Source organism: Mustela putorius, unplaced genomic scaffold (genome assembly GCF_011764305.1).
Source record: "Mustela putorius furo isolate JIRA1106 unplaced genomic scaffold, ASM1176430v1.1 tig00537227_pilon_pilon_pilon, whole genome shotgun sequence".
Classification (NCBI taxonomy): domain Eukaryota; kingdom Metazoa; phylum Chordata; class Mammalia; order Carnivora; family Mustelidae; genus Mustela; species Mustela putorius.
This window is the reverse complement of record NW_025422368.1, coordinates 1045901-1065630: the sequence shown is the minus strand read 5'-3', so window position 1 is coordinate 1065630 and position 19730 is coordinate 1045901. Positions and strand designations below refer to the sequence as shown.

Below are 19730 nucleotides of genomic sequence, written 5' to 3'. Positions count from 1 at the left end.
ATTATGGTCCTACTTCAAAAGTCATACCTGCTACTGGTCTCTCAGCACAAAAATCAGAATTAATGGCGGTTATTGCATTGTTTCAAGATATTTCTTCCACATTTAATCTGCTGATTTGTTATATACCGTGTATGTTTTGCAGCATATTGAGATTGCTACTATTTCTACTTCTGATGTCTCTCTTCATTCATTATTTTATCATTTGCAATCCCTTATTCATCAGCGCTCTTCTCCTTTATATGCTACTCATATCTGAAGTCACACCGGCCTTCCAGGGCCATTAGCTAGAGGTAATGAAATAGCTGATTCTCTCATTTGCTCAGCTTTTCAGGAAGCCTCAGATTTTCACTTTTTAACGCATGTTAATCAGAAAGGACTTCAGCATAATTTCCCTATTACTAAGGAGCAAGTAAATTCTATTGTTCACTCCTGCCCCTCTTGTGCTGCTATTAATTTACCTATGCAGCCAGCAGGTATCAACCCACGAGGCGAAACAGCCAATGAGATATGGCAGATGGATGTTACTCACATCCCCTCATTTGAGAGACAGTGTTTTGTTCATGTTACTGTAGATACATATTCTTGCTTCATTTAGGCTATGGCTCAAACTGGAGAAACTGCTGCGCATTTATTCGACATCTCCACTCTGCTTTTGCAGTCATGGGAATGCCTAAAGCCATAAAAACTGATAACGCACCTGCTTATGTTTCTTATAAGTTACAATCCTCCTTTAAACTATGGAATATTAAACATTCCACTGGCATCCCATATAATCCTCAAGGCCAAGGAATTGTCGAAAGGGCTAATCAAATATTAAAATTACAGCTTCATAAACATAAGAATATACATGGACCTCCTCAAGAGGTGTTAGCACAAGTTTTTTCCAATCCAGGAGCATGGAACATTTTTCCATATCTTTGTGTCATCCCCGATTTCTTTCACGAGTACTTTATAGTTTTCTGAGTATAGATTTTTAGCCTCTTTGGTTAGGTTTATTCCTAGGTATCTTATGGTTTTGGGTGCAATTGTAAATGGGATTGGCTCCTTAATTTCTCTTTCTTCTGTCTTTTTGTTGGTGTAGAGAACCTGGCACTGAAATCTTGATAGGGATTGCATTGAATATATGGCTTTTGATAGTATCAGTACTTTAACAATATTAATTCTTCCAATCCTGCACATGGGATACCTTTCCATTTATTTGTGCTCCCTTTGCTTTCTGACATAAATGTCTTGGGGTTTTTAGTAAACAAATCTTTTGCTTCCTTAGGTAAATTTATTTCTACATAGTGTATTGTTTTTGATGTTGTTGTAAATTATACCAATTTTTTATTTCTTTTTTGGAAAATTCATTGCCAGCACATAAGAAATGCTCCTGATTTTTTCATGCTAATTTTGTATTCTGTAACTTTACTGAATTGTTTAGATCTAAGGGATTTTTGGTTGAGTGTCTTGGATTTTCTAAAGACAAAATCACGGGGCAACCAGGTAGCTCTGTTGGTCTGATCTGAAGGCAGGTCATGATTTTGGGTCCTGAGCCCCACATTAGGATCTCTGCTCAATGGGGAATCTGCTTCTCCCTCTGCCTCTCTGCCTGCTTGTGCTCTCTCTCTCTCTCAAAAATGAATAAAATCTCTAAAAAAATATAAAATAATACTACCTGCCAGAAGAAAAAACTGTTACCTTTTCCTTTCCAATTCTGATTCCTTCTATTTCTTTTTCTAGCTTTATCACTCTAGTGAGTACCATGTAGAATAAGAGTAGTGATAGTGGGCACTCTTGTGTTGTTCCCAATCTTAAAGGATTATTTTTCCTTTTTTTTTGAGGATTAATTTTCAACTTTCATCATTGAGGATGATGTGAGCTTCTGATATATGGCCTTTATTTTGTTGGCATATGTTCCTTCAATGCCTAATCTGGCAAAAGTTTTTATCATGAAACTGTGTTGAGTTTTATCAAATGATTTTTCTGTGTCTATTGAGATGACTGTATGATTCTTTTTTCATTTGGTTAGTGTACTATATCATTTTGGTTGAATAGCCTATGATAAACCATGCTTCCATAAATGAAAACAAATCACTTAATCATGATCAATGATCCTTTTAATATGCTTCTAAATTGAATTTGCTAATATTTTACTGAGAAATTTTGCATCCATATTTATTATGGATATAGGCCTATAGTTTTCTAGTAGTGTCCTTTTGTGGTTTTGGTATCAGGATAATGCCATCCTTACAAATAAATTTGGGAGTGTTCCCTATTCCTTGATTTAAAAAATTTTATACATAGATTTATATTATTTAGTTATTGTTTACATTATATAACATAATATATATAAAATAATTGTATTAATTATTTATTATTTATGTTATATTATTAAAAATAAATATACATAAACTATTTATATATATATATATATACACATAGGAATAAGGAGTGTATATGTAATGAAATAAGAAATCAAATTAAAAACATAAAAGGAGAAAGCAATTATTATTTTAAGATATAACTTTCTTCTCAATAGGAAATTAATGTATGCATTAATTAATTAGAATCTTCCTAAATTTGTTATTAATATTTGAAATGGTTAGCAAATTTGGGTTTATACCTTCTGTTTTTATGTAGTGAATTTTATAACCTTGAGTTATCCCCTTCATTATGAAAGAGTGATATTGTGCCATACATTTATGAGTTGTGTCTTTTAATGTATGTAGTACTTTTATGGAAATGAATGAAAACAAACATTGTGTCAATCTTTGTCCATGACCATATTTCTGGTGATCATGTGTCCTATACAACCAGTGAAATATATTTGCATTAAATATGTTTACCTATGCATAATTTTAGGAAGATTGAACTTTCTTTTTGACCTGACAATTAACCATATAGTGGACGTGTGAACAAGTCCACTGAAGTAACTGCAAAAAGCTAATGAATCAGGGGGAGCTCAATAATTATCAATAATTATTTATATCATCACTTTTCACTCATTACTACCATGTTATAATGGATTACAACGAAAGGGAGCAGCCTTCTTAAAAACTCAAAAGGATCTTTAGAGTACAAAATACTCTTTCAAAGTTTGTTTTCCTTCTGAATTTGGGAATTTCAATGGGGAAAAACAGTACCAAAAATATTATCAAAGTTGGCTGGTAATGAAATGGATATTTAAGCATAGGTCATAGATGTTTTGAGATAAGATTGGAATTTAACATATTAGTTTCTGAGAAAAAAATAAATTGTGCCAAGTTTATGGATGGTGCTTCATGGGATATGAGCACTGGCAGGAAATGGACTGCTATAGCAGCATTCTAGTCCAACATGGATTTATTTCCTAATGACACTTGTAAGGAAAATATTCTTCATGGACATAATCTCAAACTGCACACTTGTTCTATTTTCTGAAATACAGTCTGGGACACACATTTGCACTGATTTAGGGCCAGTGAGCTAGCCGTTTACATGGGTAACTAGGAACTTGAAAGCAACAAGATTGAAGGATTACTGACATGATGTTCTGTTTGTAGATGGACTTCCCTGAGTGGTAAAAGGAGTTGAGAATATTAACTTCCCACATGAATACTTGGTAATTCCTATCAGCTATGGATCAGTTATCAGTAATCTGGTGAAGGCAATGATCCATTATCTTCCATATTCTTTGCCGTCTACTTCATTGCTCATTCTTTGGGTTCTCATCAATAATATAGCCATGGTAGAAAAGGTAGAACTCACAGCATGGATTGCTAAACATGCCTGACCTAGAAATTACCCATGGTAAGTGCACAATTTTCTTATGATGGTTATCAAAAATAATTGGAAAGGGGCACCTGGGTGGCTCAGTGAGTTAAGCCTCTGCCTTTGGTTCAGGTCATGATCTCAGGGTCCTGGGATCAAGCCCTGCGTTGGGCTCTCTGCTCAGTGTGGAGCCTTCCCCCCCCCACCCTCTGCATACTTGTGATGTTAAAAAAAAAAACGAGAACATCTGGGGATATGTTATAAAAATATATAAATATATGAAGAAAAACAAAATGTCCATTGATGGATGAATGGATAAAGAAAATGTGGCATATGCATACAATGGAACATTATTTGGCATTAAAAAGGAAGGAAATTCTGCCACAGTGACAATGTGAATGAAACTGGAGGACATTGTGCTAAGGGGAAAATGACAAAGCAAATACACCATGATTCCTGTTATATAAGGTATCTCAAGAAGTTAAGCTCATAGAAGCAGAGAGTAGAATGATGATTTCTTGGGGCTGAGGGGATGAGAAATGAGGAACTGCTGTTGAAATGGTTTCAACTTAAATTATGCAAGAAGAAACAGTTCCAGAGATCTGTTGTGTAACATCGTACATGTTGTTACAATACTGTGTTGCACACTTAGAAATTTCTTAAAAGGGTAGATCTCATGGTAAATATTCTTACTACAACAAGAAATGTAAATAAATTCTTGGGCTACCAGCCAGCTGTCATGCTTCCATTTGATTACATTGGTTTTTCCATCAAGAAGAAGTATTGATTCACCCAGGCTCTACTCTAGGTGTTATTTTGCTCAATTGCTTCTGTTAACATGACTATATTGGGATTTAACAAATGCCTTATTCACTATTATGCCATATTGCAGTAGAGCTTTGGTGTAATACACTCACTTTGCAAGAACAGAAGTAAGGCAATGCACTCATTCCCATGGAATTCAGTGGAATCATCAGGCACCACATAGAAGAGAATCAAGGGAACTAGTGGAATGGTGGAATCACTTACAAAGACTCAGTCATTAGAACAACTGCTATTAGCCCCTTACAAAATTGGGTTATTGTCTCAAGGATATGGTCTATGCTCTGCATTAGCAAACAATGTATGAGGCTATTTCTTTCATAATCAGACTGTTGGCCCAAGTACCTTGGGTCAAAATGGGAATGCCAGTGACCAACCTAATACCTGATAACCCACCTTCTTTCCCCCATTGCTGTTCCTATGTCATTAGACTTTTCTGAATTAGTATACTTATTACTCAATAGAAGGATATTTTATGGGGGGACAGAGCAATTGATCCTGTCTCCTGGGTATTCATTTCCAACAGGTAAACAAAATGCTTTGTATTCTTTTGGGTAACTGATAGTGATTAGCAGAAGATATTAATAGAAAGGAGAGGGAGAGGTATATAGAAGTAACCCAGGGAATTTTCCAGAATGCCTTGTAACACCATCATGTCTTCCAGTAAATGTTAATTAAGTATAGCAATTCAACATGGCAAGACCACAAGGGCCCAGATCCTTCATCAGTGGAGTTTGAATGACACCACCAGGTAAGTAGATTCTGGATTCCAAGTTTATTTTTGAGACCAAGGTGCATACGGAAAGAAATGATCAAATGTTGCCCTTGACCAGTGCACATGTGAGGACGTAGGAGCTACCATTGCTTTAATTTAATTTTTATTATATACAAATGGGATTTTTTGGACTGATACTGTACATTTAAAGAATAATTGAAGTTTATACAGTGACTGTTGGGAAATTACTTACTTAATATATGACACCTGGACAAAACTTTCAAGCAAATAGAATTATAAGGTGAATTTAACTGTAAATCCAATGAATCAATATTTAACCTCTACTTAAGGAATTAGAAGGGATTTGGTGGGCTTATTTACCCCACATCATCCCCATGCCATTGTACTTCTAATTATCAATTATCAGTGACAAAATAGAGCTAAGGAATAAATATAGAGAGTTTTAAGTGAAAATGAATGAACTTCATGACTAGGAGAAACATTTCTTTAAAAATATATTTCATGACATATTATTTTCTTTCATAACGATGTGAGTTAGCCTACCACAAGTTTTGATGTAATGATGTAATGATAAATTGAAATGCTTCTTTTTCAGTGAAGAAATTAGGAATGAAAGATCCTTTTGGTCCCTCCCAAAGGATTCACACAAGAAGAGAAAAAATGAACTGTTGTTATATATTTTGACTCCTACCAAGTTTAAGCTCTTCTTTTTCCTTTCTTTTCTTCCCTTTATTCCCTTTCTTCCTTTCCTTTCTTTCTTTTCTTTCCTCTTTTTTTCCCTTTCCTTTTTCCCCTCCTCTCCTCTCTTCTTTTGTTCTCTCCCCACCCTCCAAATCTAGCGATTCTGTGGTCCTCATGGATCTTGACTCCCGAGCCTGAGTATCTTAGTAATTATGCTTCCTTCTCTCCCAGGGGGACTATCTCTCAGAAGGTAAGAGAAACCCCAGTGCTGTAATTATTTGAAAAAGTTACATCGTTATGGTAAAATCAAAGCCAGTAGAGATAACTGCTGCTGACATTCTGGTGGATGATCAGAGATTCTGCATGACTCATGACCTCTACTTACATATCCAAGACAATCTACTTTGCTTCTTTAAAAGTATTCAGCATCCAAGAACGCAGGACAGAGTATCCTGCGGATTGACTCCTCAGGTTCAATTTGTGTAATTGTAGAATATAATTCCTGGAACTGTTTCAGTATTAGCAAAGCATCATTTGGAAAATTCACCTTGTGTCTCTTCCACAAAGGACTATAGCATTTTTCAGGAAATCGACTACCTAAAGAAAGTACAGTTTTTAATTAGAGCAACAAGGGAAATTAGCTCAATTTCTCTATGGGAAGAAGTAAAACTGGGATGATAAACATGGGTTTGGAAGTTTTTTTTGAGGGGGAGGGATTCATTTTACTTGACATAGAGGTTATTTAGAACCTGTGGCATTGTCATTAATTAACTTTATGTTTATTCTTTCTAGAATTAAGGCAATAACAAGAATTAAAGACCAGGATTCTGCTGCTTCCTTTTAAACAACAAAGGTGAGAATAAATCTTAAAACGTGAGTTTTAACAAGTGATAAGTCATAAACTGACTAACTGACTACTTGTTTATTGGCTCCTCTAGGAAAGAATCTCTTTGCTAGGTTAAACATTTTTGGGCATAAATTTACTAACATTAGAACAAGTTTGATAGGAATACATCTGGATAATTAAAATGATCTACAATCTTACCCTGGGAGAGATTAGAAGAAAATAACTAGACTCTTATTTCATGACAACTTCAGGCTCTCTTTTCATGTTTTAAGTAAGTATTTTATGCCTTTGTTTTTAATCTTTAGCATTTTCCTTGATTCCTTTCCTCAACTTAGGATGGTTTATCAAAAAAAATACCCAAAACATATTAATGATTTTTAACTTAACCAGTGCTGATTATTTTGGTATGCATTGTTGACTGAGCACAGAAAAATATGATAAAATAGTAATAGCTAGTATCTGTCAGGTGCTTATTCTGTCAGGAAGGGTTCTATTTACATGTACTATCTAAGTATCCCTAGGAAAGTGTTGGGAGTTATAGTGTTTTCATCCCTGGTTTATGTGAGGACACCCTGGTATAGTCACTTGCCAGAAGTTATGGCAATAACTTAATTGCCATGAGTAGATTATATAGAGGATATAAGCAAGTTACATAAGTCACTTATTCCAAGGTCCCAGTTAGTAAATGTGAGAAGCAGCCTTGGACGTTCTTTCCCACACTTAAACCTAAACCCATGTTAACCATCTGAGTATTTCAATGTCTTCAAGGTTTTCTGTTTTGCATTCCCAATTGTCATTCAACATATATCTGTGTAATAGATATTGATTAATTGAAATCTGCCAGACACAGAACATTGTGCGTACATGCATGAGGACAAATTGAAGTTTTGATCTTAAGGAAGAACTTATTAATATTCAATATTAATATTAAAATATGGTGGTAATATGGTGATAATAGCTGCTGGCCTAAGGAGCATGATATATGCAGATGTGTTTAAACCGAGGTTGAAAGATTGGAGAATTTACTTTGCAGACAAGAAAATTTAATAAGTCCAAAGTATAAATAGAGATAAATCAGGTAAAGGAACTGCAATAGATTATTATAAAAGGCAGTAATCTGCAGTGATTAAGGATGCATGGATTCTGCAGCCTGGGTTTTTGACTACAAATGTCACGTCTGACCCTAACAGGTGGCTCTCAACAGACTTTACTTATCTTTATCTTTTCCTATGTGTAAACTAGAGAGTAGGATAGTAATCACCTCATATTATTGTTGTATGGATTAAAATAAGTGGTCAAATGCATTTAGAAGAGTGGCGGTTGTGTAAAAAGTGCTCCATTATTGTTGTTATTATTGTTACTTAGGCAGAACCGTGCATAGAGGGCCCTGAGGAGACAGAAGGACTGACCATGTTGTTAACACAACCAGTTCAAATCCTTAGTTGAGCTGTCAAGTAAATGAGGTATGATGGCTGTGAAAGTCATATCCCAGGTAAATAAGAATGCAATCAGCAATCCCTCATATATATTTTTGTTTGGTCTTTCTTTCTTTCTTTCTTCTTTCTTTCTTTCTTTCTTTCCTTCTTCTTTTTTTCCCCTTCCTTCCTTCCTTTCCTTATTTCTTTCCTTCTTTCAGTATCATTTTCCAAAGTAATTCTTCCATCTAAACTACCTGTAGGTCTTCTTTTAAAAAGAAAACAAACAAACAAACAAAAAAACCAAAAAACATGGATTGCATGAAGCACTGTGTGTGGTGAAAAAATAATGAATACTGTCTTTCTGAAAATAAATAAATTGAAAAAATTAAAAATAAGAATCAGAAAAACAAAACAAAACAACAACAACAAAAACCAATAAATAAAGGAGCATGTGATAGCTCTTACCTTATATAAAGTAATGCCTAATTGTAATGGCAAATGTGTTTCTTTGAGCCAATGTGTGTGATGGCCAAGGTTTGTTATCAGAACAACCCTCTTCAGTTTTGAAGGGGCATGGGTTGGGAGGTTGGGGGAGCCAGGTGGTGTGTATTATGGAGGGCACATACTGCATGGAACACTGGGTGTGGTGCATAAACAATGAATTCTGTTACGCTGAAAAGAAATAAAAAAAATTTTAAAAAGAAAAAAAATAAAACAACAAACTCTGTGCTGCAGGCTGAAGAAATGCAGGGAAATGATCATTGTGAAGGTGCTGCGGAGGCCCACCTGGGAAAGAAATACTAGTATTTGAGTCCTAGTAACATTTGTGTTTTTTTGTGCAGAACCTTGATCTTAGTGAGTAAATAACTTACAACAGAATTCAGAATTTCCATTGCCCACAAAAAATAATTGTACCTCTTATGTCATTTTTAAATTCGATCACTTTCTTTATATCTGCTGCTTTGTAATGTAAAGACTCGAAGTTATGTTTTCTAACTATATTATTCTATTAAATTATTTGTGCATTCTTCCAGTTACTCCAATTTCTTCCAATTCCAATTAAATCATGATTCAGAAACATACACAGAAGTGATACTTGCATATGCATTTGGGTGGAAAGGAATTGCATTAGATATAGAGGAAAGAAAGTCTAATTCCACCACTTGTATGAAGAGGGACATAAAACTAACCTTTTGATTCACCATCAGTTGCAATGGTTTAAATTTAATGGACAGTGAACTTTATAAAGTTAAAATGTATGATCACTATTAATTTCCTTTATTTTAAATGTATATCACTTAGGACTTTAAGTCCTAAGTCTGTAATGATTATTTCTGGCTAGAACCAAGGGGTTCATTTGTTTATTTTACCTTGTGTCTCTCAGCAGGTTTCTGCCATGGGTGACAGGGGAAGAAGCAATCACTCAGCAGTGATTGACTTCATTCTTGTAGGCTTCAGGGTCCGCCCAGAACTCCACATTCTCCTTTTCCTGCTCTTTCTGCTTGTGTATGCCATGATCCTTCTAGGGAATGTGGGGATGATGACCATTATTATGACTGATCCCCGGCTGAACACACCAATGTATTTCTTCCTAGGCAACCTCTCCTTCATTGATCTCTTCTATTCTTCTGTTATTGCACCCAAAGCTATGATCAACTTCTGGTCTGAGAGCAAGTCCATCTCCTTTGCTGGCTGTCTGATCCAGTTCTTTCTCTTTGCCTTGTTCATTGTGACTGAGGGATTTCTCCTGGCAGCCATGTCTTATGACCACTTCATTGCCATCTGCAACCCACTCCTCTACTCTGTCCAGATGTCAACTCGCCTCTGCATTCAGTTGGTGGATGGCTGTCCACAGTTCTAAAGATACGCTCCTCTGAGGGACGTAAGAAAGCCTTCTCTACTTGCAGCTCTCACTTAGGAGTCGTGGGTGTACTGTATGGTGCCGTTTTTTTTTATGTGTCTCACTCCAAACAGATTTCCTGAGCTGAGTAAAGTGGCCTCCTTATGTTACACTTTAGTCACTCCCATGTTGAATCCTTTGATTTACTCCCCGAGAAACAGAGATGTCAAAAAAGCGCTAAAGAAACTTCTAGAGAAGAGAAATACAATTGTTTGATTTTTATTTATTTTCCACCATTGATTTTGTGGCAATTTCTGTCATATGCCTCATGGCCATTACTGAAAATCCTTCTCCATTAGAAATACGAGAACTTTTTCAAGGTGAGTTACCTGGAACACTGTTAACTCTGAATGTCCTGGATATGGGATATATACTGAATATTAGATCATTTTTCAAGATGAACCTCACACTATCTCAAGTATGACTTTGTTTCACAGAATTGATTTCCTTTATTTTAATGGTTGGTTGTTGAACCTGACTTTTATATGTCATTCTGTTGTGTAAACAATGTTTTGCCTGGTGTTTGTTTAAAAATGCTCCTGGCAATATACACAATCACTAGTGATGGACAGGAATGCCCAACTTCTTTCTTCTTCTTTTTCTTCTACTTCTTGTGCTTTTTTTTTTTTTAATTTGAAAATGATAGAAAGTGTGAGAGTGAGAGAGAGAGAGTGTTTGGGCAGAGGCATAGGGAGAGAATTTCAAACAAACTCCCCACTGAACACAGAGCATAACATGGCGCTCAACCTCATGACCCATGAGAACATTACCTGAGTGGAAACCAAGAGTCAGACACTCAACTGACTGAGCCACCCAGGTGCCTGAATGCCCAACTTATTTTTTAAAAAGTAATATTTTCACACTTACTAACTACCTTTTTTTAGCATGTTAACCTCAATTTTCATTTTAAATGAAGTATGGTAAGTGTATTTTATCAAGAGAAAGAAATAAGAAACCAAACAGAAGTAATCTTTGCTATATGCATTAATTTGAAAAATTTTATATTACGGGTATCAGGTATTTTAGGTTGTTCTGAGATACTGCTAGTTGCTAAATCTTACTATAAATACCAAAGTGATAGTGCAAACAGATTTGGGCAATCATTCCCTCAGTTTGGATTTTCATTCATTTTTACCCGTGTTGATTTTTGTGAGAAATATTGAATAAAGATATGGAGCAAGTTGGTCATTAAAATAGTGTGTAATCTAAAATTCACTCATCTATGCCCCTGGATATTCATTTGTTTCATAATTTTATTGACTGTGTAATACATTTTGTAGTGGGTTCTGGTGTAAATAACTTTATTCTTCAGGGAGCTTACCATTTAGTGTGAAAATCACAACCTCACACAGACAATTCAAATCCATAGATGTTTATGTCAAACAGAAACATACAGATTTCAAAGTGGGGTGCCTGATTGCATGTGCTCACAATTAGGGAAAGTCTTAGGTAGATGGATCATGTATTTAAAGGGAGTCTAAGATTGGAGTCAGTATACTGTTATATCAATTCATGTTATTGATGTGGGCTTGAAGGGTAGCAATGTAAGTGGAAAAAAAAGGCTGATTTGAAAATTTCTATGTTAGATACAGAGAACTGATTAACTGATTAATATGAGGGGACTAGGGGAAGGAGGTGTGTCTCACGATGTCTGAACTGGTATCATGTTTCCGGTGATGGTACCAACAGATAAAAAGTAAAGGAATTCTTAGCAAAGTAGGAATAGAGGGACCTTTCCTCAGCTTGTAAAAGAATATCTACAAAAACCTACAGCTAAAATCACATTTAATGTTAATGAAATAGAAGCTTCCCCACTAAGATAGGAATCAGGGAAGGATGTCCCCCTTCACCGCATCTCTTCAGTGGTTGTTTGGAACTCTTAAGTGATGCAGTAGAGAAAAAAGTAAATAAAAGTAATATGGGCTGAATTATGTTTTCCCAAGTCATATGTGAAGGCCTAACCCCTAGTATCTCTGTATGTGATTATAGTTGGAGATAGAACCTTCAAAGCAAGGTTGCTACAGTGGATTTTAATACAGTCTGACCAGTGTCTTTATAAGACGAGATTAGGACACAGAGATACTGGAAATGCATGTGCTATGAGGGACAACCATGTAAAGAGGAAACCAGTGACAGACATCTGTAAACCAAGGAGAGAATCCTCAGAATATTTATTTATGACACATTGATCATGGACCTCTAGTCTGTAGAACTGGGAGAAAAAGACGTTGGTGTTTCAGGCCTCCGGTCTCTGGTGTTTTGCTGTGGCAGCTATATCCAATTACTATAAAAGATTAAAGAGAATGAGAAGGAAGAATAACGTCATCTTTTTTCACAGGTGACATTGTTGTTTCTGTAGAAAATCTGAAAGAATTGACAAAAATAGCATCCTGAAACTAATAGGAAGGGTAGAACAGGACTCGAAGAGATGATGCTGAGTGAAATAAGTCAAGCAGAGAGAGTCAATTATCATATGGTTTCACTTATTTGTGGAGCATAACAAATATCATGGAGGACAAGGGGTGTTAGGAGAAGGAAGTTGGGGTCAATTGGAAGGGGAGGTGAATCATGAGAGACTATGGACTCTGAAAAACAATCTGAGGAGTTTGAAGTGGCGGGGGGGGGTGAGACGTTGGGGTACCAGGTGGTGGGTATTATAGAGGGCACGGATTGCATGGAGCACTGGGTGTGGTGAAAAAATAATGAATACTGTTATGCTGAAAATAAATAAATTAATTAAAAAAAGAAAGATAGGAAGATTGCAGGATACATGGTTAGTATACAAAAGTTAATTGGTTTCCATATACCCTCATTGAGCAAGTAGAATTTCAAATGAAATCACAGTGCTGTTTATATTATCACTTACCACAATAAGACATTTAGGAATGAACTTCACAAAATATGTACCAGATCTCTAGAAGGAAAAGCATAAAATTCTAATGGAAGAACTCAAAGCATACTTAGATAAATGGAGAACCACTGAAGATTCATGGAGAGGAAGATTAACATCGTCAAGATATCATTTCTTCCCAACTTGAGAGATACTTTCAATGCAATCTCAATGAGTTATTTTTTGGTTATTTTTATTTATTGACAAACTTCAGATAATAAAGTTTATATGAAAAAGCAAAAGACCAGAAAAGCCAACAGTATGGAAGGAGAAGAACAGAATCAGAGGTCTGACACTACCCAAAGTCAACTATACACGACCATACAGCTACAATAATCAGGACAACTGGTATTGTGGAAGAATAAACTAATAGAATAACGGAACAAAACTTAATAAACTGTGGATTCAGGATGACAATGGGTGTCATTGTATTCTCATCAATTGTAATAAGCATACCAATCTGGTGGGGCATGTTGACACTGGACAAAGCTATGTGTGTGGGGGGGTGGCAAGGGTAATTAGTAGATCTCTATACCTTATACTTCTATAAAAATTAACATCTTAATTCAAAAACAGACAAAAGACAGTGTACTACTACATACCTACTGGAATGACCAAAATAAATACCACTGACTATACCAAATGCTGTCAAGGATGTGGTGGGTCAGCCACCCTCACTCATTGCTGCTGTGAATGTAAAGTGGCACAGGCTTTTTGGAAGACAGTTTTTCAGGTTCATGCAAAACTAAACATACTGTTACTACATAATCCAGCAATTGTGCTCCTTGATGTTTACTCAAACAGGGTGAAAACTCGTGTCCACATAAGAATCTGCACACAAATGGTGAATGAATAATAAACTATGGAATATCCAGACAAAAGAATAATATTCAGCACTAAAGAAATGAGCTAAATCTTTCAAGCTGTGAAAGGACATGAGGGAACTATAAATGCACATTACTAAGTGAAAGAAGCCAATTCAAAAAGGGTACATACTGCATGATTCCCACAATATAACATTTTCAATTTATTGTGTCTTTAAACTCCAGAATATGTTTTAGAAATAATTTCTGTATTTTTGTCTTTTGCCTGTTTATTTTTATATCTGTATTATTGAAATCTCTTTGCTCTGAGAGGCATTCTGTGTTACCTCAGAGGCATAACCTTAGGCTTGTGTGTACTCTTGGATGTCAGCAGTTTTTTGGGTTAGCTTTGGCTATGTCCTCCCTGATCATTTCATTGAGTGATGTGCCTCTGTAGGTTTTCCACTTAGCAGAGAGACTCCACTAATTCTTTTTGTTCTATTGCTTTGAAGACTTTGTGGGACACACACACACACACACACACACAAACACACAAACGTTTTTTTTACTATGTTTCATATCTTTACTATCCAATTAATCCAATTTTGGTCCCCTCTGCAAAGATAGTCTTTAAGGCCAGTCTTTGAGGTTTGCTCCAAACCTAGCGTAGCTTTCTTGTCTTTTCCCCTCACTGTCTCTGATAATCTTATAGTTGGTTTACAGTTAGCTTTTTGCTTTCGTGGAACTACCAGCCCCTTCTTAATTGCTTATTACCTAGTGTGTATTGTGTTTGAGAGATATTTATGCTAAAACGTTCCCACACTTCATTCCAAATAAAGCCAGTTCACTTGAGGAAAGCTTTGGAGCCCTCTGTTCTTATGGCCTGCCTTTTCATTCTAGGTGAAACCTGTGTTCAAGCATTCTAGAACTGGAACAGGAGCAGTGGCCTAGTTCTCTTAGAGTGTCACTTTGGCTTTATGAGCAGGTTTCTGGGTGAGGTCAGTAGTCCATGATCTTTTAAGCTTATCTCTCTTGGCAAAAATTTTCTCTCTTTTGAACTGGAGCAAGTGGAATTGGAGGCCTGTAATTTTTGGCCTGTTATGCCTGGGGTAGCTTCTATTCTATGAATAGGCCCTGGGTAGAGGAAGAGATTTCTAGACATTTTAGCCACTCTTGCCTTGAATAGAGCTTCTAAATGTGGAGCTGGAAGAAATAAGAAATGTTTTCAGCCCACTCCTCTCAAGGTGATATGGTAGCCCTTGAGTGGGATCAGGGGAAGAGGAGCCTGTCTGCACTTGACTGTGCACTTTCTATCACCCTAGGCTGAAAACTGGAGGGAGGGAGTGGGAGTGGGCTCTGGCTCAAATACAGATGTGTGCATATTCCTATTGGCTTTATTCACAATATCCCTGATTTCAGAACCTACACTGTATAGCACAGGCACCCACCTTGAATGAAAATTAAAATGAGAAGAGTAATTTCTTAACAGGAGTGAGAACAAAATATACCTGAATGCAATTCCTGTAGCAATACAGAAATTTGATACCAGGAAAGAAAAAAAGTCAGCAGTGAAAAATTACTTTGTATATCTTCTGTGGTAAGGTCTATTAGCTTCTAGCTTAGCCTGAGGATTCTTTTAGGAGTCAGTTGGAGGACACTGGATGTATATTCTTCTAGGGAATGATATATTCAGTGATCTTTCTTGGTGTCCCTCTCAGTGATATCTTGGAGTGTGTGTGTGTGTGTGTGTGTGTGTGTTTGTGTGTAGGAGAGAGAGAGAGATGGAGAGATAGAGAGCAAGAGTGAAAGCATGCTACTGTTTGATTTTATGTGTATATGTGCATCCAGTGGTGGTTTTGGTTCGGGGTATAGCATATGGTGCTTGTCGAGGAATGTTGTTCTCCCTTGACTGTCAATATCATTGTTAGGGTCCTTTTTTCTTTTCTTCTTCTTTTTTTCTTTTTAATGATTTTAGTTTTATTTATTTGTCAGAGGGGGAGAGAGTGAGAGAGAGCGAGCGAGCGCACAGGCAGGTAGAGGGGCAGGCAGAGGCAGAGGGAGAAGCAGGCTGCCTGCTGAGCAAGGAACCCGATGTGGGACTCGATCCCAGGACACTGGGATCATGACCCGAGGCAAAGGCAGCCGCTTAACTGAATAAGCCACCCTGGTGTCCCAGGGTCTTTTTCTCTCATTTTCATAAAGGATTACTAGTATCCAATGGACAAAGATTTAAAGTGCTAGGAGCATCGTTCATTTAAGGTTTATTACACTATAGGACTCAGGTGTTGTCTGAGGGGTCTGCATTTTATTCCCAGGGGAGGATTGGTAAAATATGCCTCTTTCAACCCACACATATTTGTCCTTCATTTCACGAAAGAAGACACAACCTTAGCAAGGGAGCATTTTTTTGGAAATCTTCATGAAGTTTTTCTACTTAGTGGGTCCCGTTTTCCCCAGTAATCTGTGTTTTTAGAAATGTGAAAGAAAGTGATGACATTTTGTTAACGTATAAGAGAGGATTCTTAGAGAAAGACATAGGTAAAGAGATGAATAGATATCACATCTGATGATAAGATACTATTTTGCATTTAATTGGAGGCTCTATTACCTTTTTGGTCATTTTACAAACTTTTCCATTAGTTGTCACCAGAGGGAAAGGTAAAGATTGAAATGATAATGTAGTAGGCAGTTTCTCAAGCTCCTACGGAAATGAAAGCAGACACCTGGAGACTTGAGGATGTGTCATGGCAGAGAGTGAAGGGAAAGGGGCAGAGAAAGTTTCTGTTTTCCTCTCTCAGATTTAACATCAATTGTGTAGAAAGCAGGAAGAATGGGCAAATCTGACAGCTCTGAAATATGTGGATTAAACAATTTTATGTGAAATTTATATAATCATTCAAGTAACTCTGAGATCTAGATACTGTTATGCACCCCATTTTACAGGAGGAAATAACAACACAGAGATAGTATGTAACTTGCGCAAAGTCACATTGGCAAACCCAGAATTTGAAAGCTCTGTCTGGCACCTGAGCCTATTTTCTTAACTCTGAAGTTAACCATGAACTATTATTACTCTTATGCTTTCTACCATTTATGAGGTGACATTGGGTCGGAGATGCTCAAACATTAGAAGTCATTATTTTTCTACCTCATTCTCTTTTTATCAGCCATCCTGATCAATATTCAGGTTACATTACCTGCCATTCTAAAAATAGTGTCTTCTTTACTCTCCCTAATAATTCTGCCCTTGGTAAAACCATCATAACCTCTTACTTGGACAATCACACACATTACCATCTTCCCCTTGTGAACAATTATTTTCCACAAAGCTACCAGTATGGTTTTTGTAAAATGCCAATTTGAACACAGCATTATCTTCCTAAAAATCTCCAATGCCTAACCTCTGTCTACAGAATTAAGGTCAGTAGCCTTGACTTGTCATAGAGGTTTGAATGATTTCCATTAGTTTCCTTTTAAAAAGCTCATCCTTCATTCATTGTCTTGTGCATAAGAAACTTCATGAAGTTCACCATATAGTTATTTCTCCCTTTGTATAGAAGCCTATTTATTTCATGTTGCTTAATGCTATTTGTTTATTTATTTATTTAAAAAGATTTTTATTTCTTTGACAAAGACCACAACTAGGCAGAGATGCAGGCAGAGAGTGAGGAAGGGAATCCGGCTCCCCGCTGAGCAGAGAGCCCAACTCAGGGCTCAATCCCAGGATTCCGGGACCATGACCCATGCCAAAGGCAGAGGTCCCAGCCCACTGAGCCAACCAGGTGCGGTCAATGCTATTTGTTTTTAAAAATGTGCTTTGGACAAGTTCCCTGATCATTAGGACCAGTCCCCTTAAGAGGTTGCACTCTTTCTGTGTTTACAAATGTCTTTTTCAGTGGATTTCCATATGGTATGTTAATTCTCTAGTTAGCTATTTCCCTCTTATTTCATGGTGAGCTAAGTACCGAAATTATTTATAACGTAGGGAATGTTATAGGGCAAGTAGTACACCAAAATTCAATAATTATCAATGCGATGAATTAATTCTCAATAAGCCATATAAAACAAAAAATGAATTACATTTATTTTTTGTTCATTTTCATTAAAGTTTTCTTGTGAAGAGAGAGGATTTGCAAGAATTGATCTAAGCCAGAGAAAACATTAAAGAAGTGTGTCAATCATTCAGCTTCTGGATAATTGAGCAACTAATGTGTGACCCTTAGGATTTTGTATGCTCTAGAGCATATGTTTCTCTCACCCAGTACTCAAAAAGATTTCTTGGATCAATCTTATATTTTGTTCTGTCTTATTTTATCATATTTTGTTATATCACCAATTATATACCTTATATAACATTTGTTCCTAATTCAAGATAAACATATCTCAACATCATCCTCTGAGTGCCAGTAGCAAACTTGGAATATATTTTCCCTAAAATCCAATTACATGGCAATCATGATCTTTACCCAAATGAAGACAAAGTACAGAGAAAGACATTTCACTCTAAAATCAACAGGAAAAATCCACCCAATGTGCTCTTTAGCTCTAAGTACATGGGATTCAAAGGAATAAACTTTCTAAAATTAAATATTTCAAAACTGTGAGTGCTTTATGTGCATCAATGCCTTCCAAAATTGTCATAATGTTCAGGCCTTTAAGTTATATTATTGTTAAGATAGAGTTAAATAAAAATATTTTTTTCTCTAGAATCTTTCTCAGAGCTTCTTTGACATCTTTGTTTCTCAGGGAGTAAATCAAAGGATTCAACATGGGAGTGACTAAGGTGTAACATAAGGAAGCCACTTTACTCAGCTCAGGAAACCTGTCAGGGATGACATACATAAAAACGATGGCACCGTACAGTACACTCACGACTCCTAGGTGAGAGCTGCAAGTGGAGAAGGCTTTCTTACGTCCCTCAGAGGAGCGCATCTTTAGAACTGTGGACACAATATACATATAGGACACAATAATGACAATTATGGTAGGCAAAATAATAATGCTGCATAAGAAAAAGGAAACTATCTTATGAAGGTAGAGATCAGAACAAGAAATCCTTTGAAGTGGACGGTAATCACAGTAGAAGTGGTCGATAGCTCGGGAAGCACAAAAGGACAAAGTGAATGTCACACTGGTCAAAAGAATCGAGCTGATGCAGCCACAAAAATAGGAACCAGCCACCAACTGAATGCAGAGATGAGTTGACATCTGGACAGAGTAGAGGAGTGGGTTGCAGATGGCAATGAAGCGGTCATAAGCCATGACTGCCAGGAGAAATGCCTCAGCCACAATGAACAAGGCAAAGAGGAAGAGCTGGGTCACACAGCCAGCAAAGGAGATGGACTTGCTCTCAGACCAGAAGTTGATCATAGCTTTGGGTGCAATAACAGAAGAATAGAAGAGATCAATGAAGGAGAGGTTGCCTAGGAAGAAATACATTGGTGTGTTCAGCCGGGGATCAGTCATAATAATGGTCATCATCCCCACATTCCCTAGAAGGATCATGACATACACAAGCAGAAAGAGCAGGAAAAGGAGAATGTGGAGTTCTGGGCGGACCCTGAAGCCTACAAGAATGAAGTCAGTCACTTCTGTGTGATTGCTTGTTCCCCTGTCACCCATGGCAGAAACCTGCTGAGAGGTACAAGGTAAAATGAACAAATGAAATCTGGGCTTTGTTTATAGTGACATAAATATTTTCTTTAATGTAGAATAAATTATTTACATCTTAATTAAATATTGCATATAAAATAATTTTAATATCATGAAGAATCAGGAATTTGGATTAGCTAATACTGGTTCTATGAGGTGGTTATTCTATGAAGCAGTGAAACATGTTATTGGGTTACTGTATTTACATCATAATTTGGGGGACTCTTGGTGGCTCAGTTTGTTAAATGT

The 19730-nt window shown here is 36.6% G+C and overlaps 2 protein-coding genes across 2 annotated transcripts; one reads left to right on the top strand and one right to left on the bottom strand.

Moving 5' to 3' along the window:
- The first annotated feature begins 9593 nt into the window (after nucleotides 1-9593).
- On the top strand, nucleotides 9594-10097 carry LOC123390011 (olfactory receptor 9K2-like). Its single transcript, XM_045073223.1, has one exon. The coding sequence runs from the start codon at nucleotides 9633-9635 to the stop codon at nucleotides 10095-10097; it is 465 nt and encodes a 154-aa protein (XP_044929158.1). The 5' UTR covers nucleotides 9594-9632.
- Nucleotides 10098-18488: 8391 nt separating this feature from the next.
- LOC101685686 (olfactory receptor 9K2-like) lies at nucleotides 18489-19466 on the bottom strand. The gene has a single exon (XM_004774741.3). The coding sequence runs from the start codon at nucleotides 19449-19451 to the stop codon at nucleotides 18489-18491; it is 963 nt and encodes a 320-aa protein (XP_004774798.1). The 5' UTR covers nucleotides 19452-19466.
- Between the last annotated feature and the right edge of the window lie 264 nt (nucleotides 19467-19730).

What these genes read in the sequence shown, in the direction of transcription:
- LOC123390011 (XM_045073223.1), top strand. Translation starts at nt 9,633, where the DNA reads ATGGGTGACAGGGGAAGAAGCAATCACTCAGCAGTGATTGACTTCATT.
- LOC101685686 (XM_004774741.3), bottom strand. Translation starts at nt 19,451, where the DNA reads ATGGGTGACAGGGGAACAAGCAATCACACAGAAGTGACTGACTTCATT.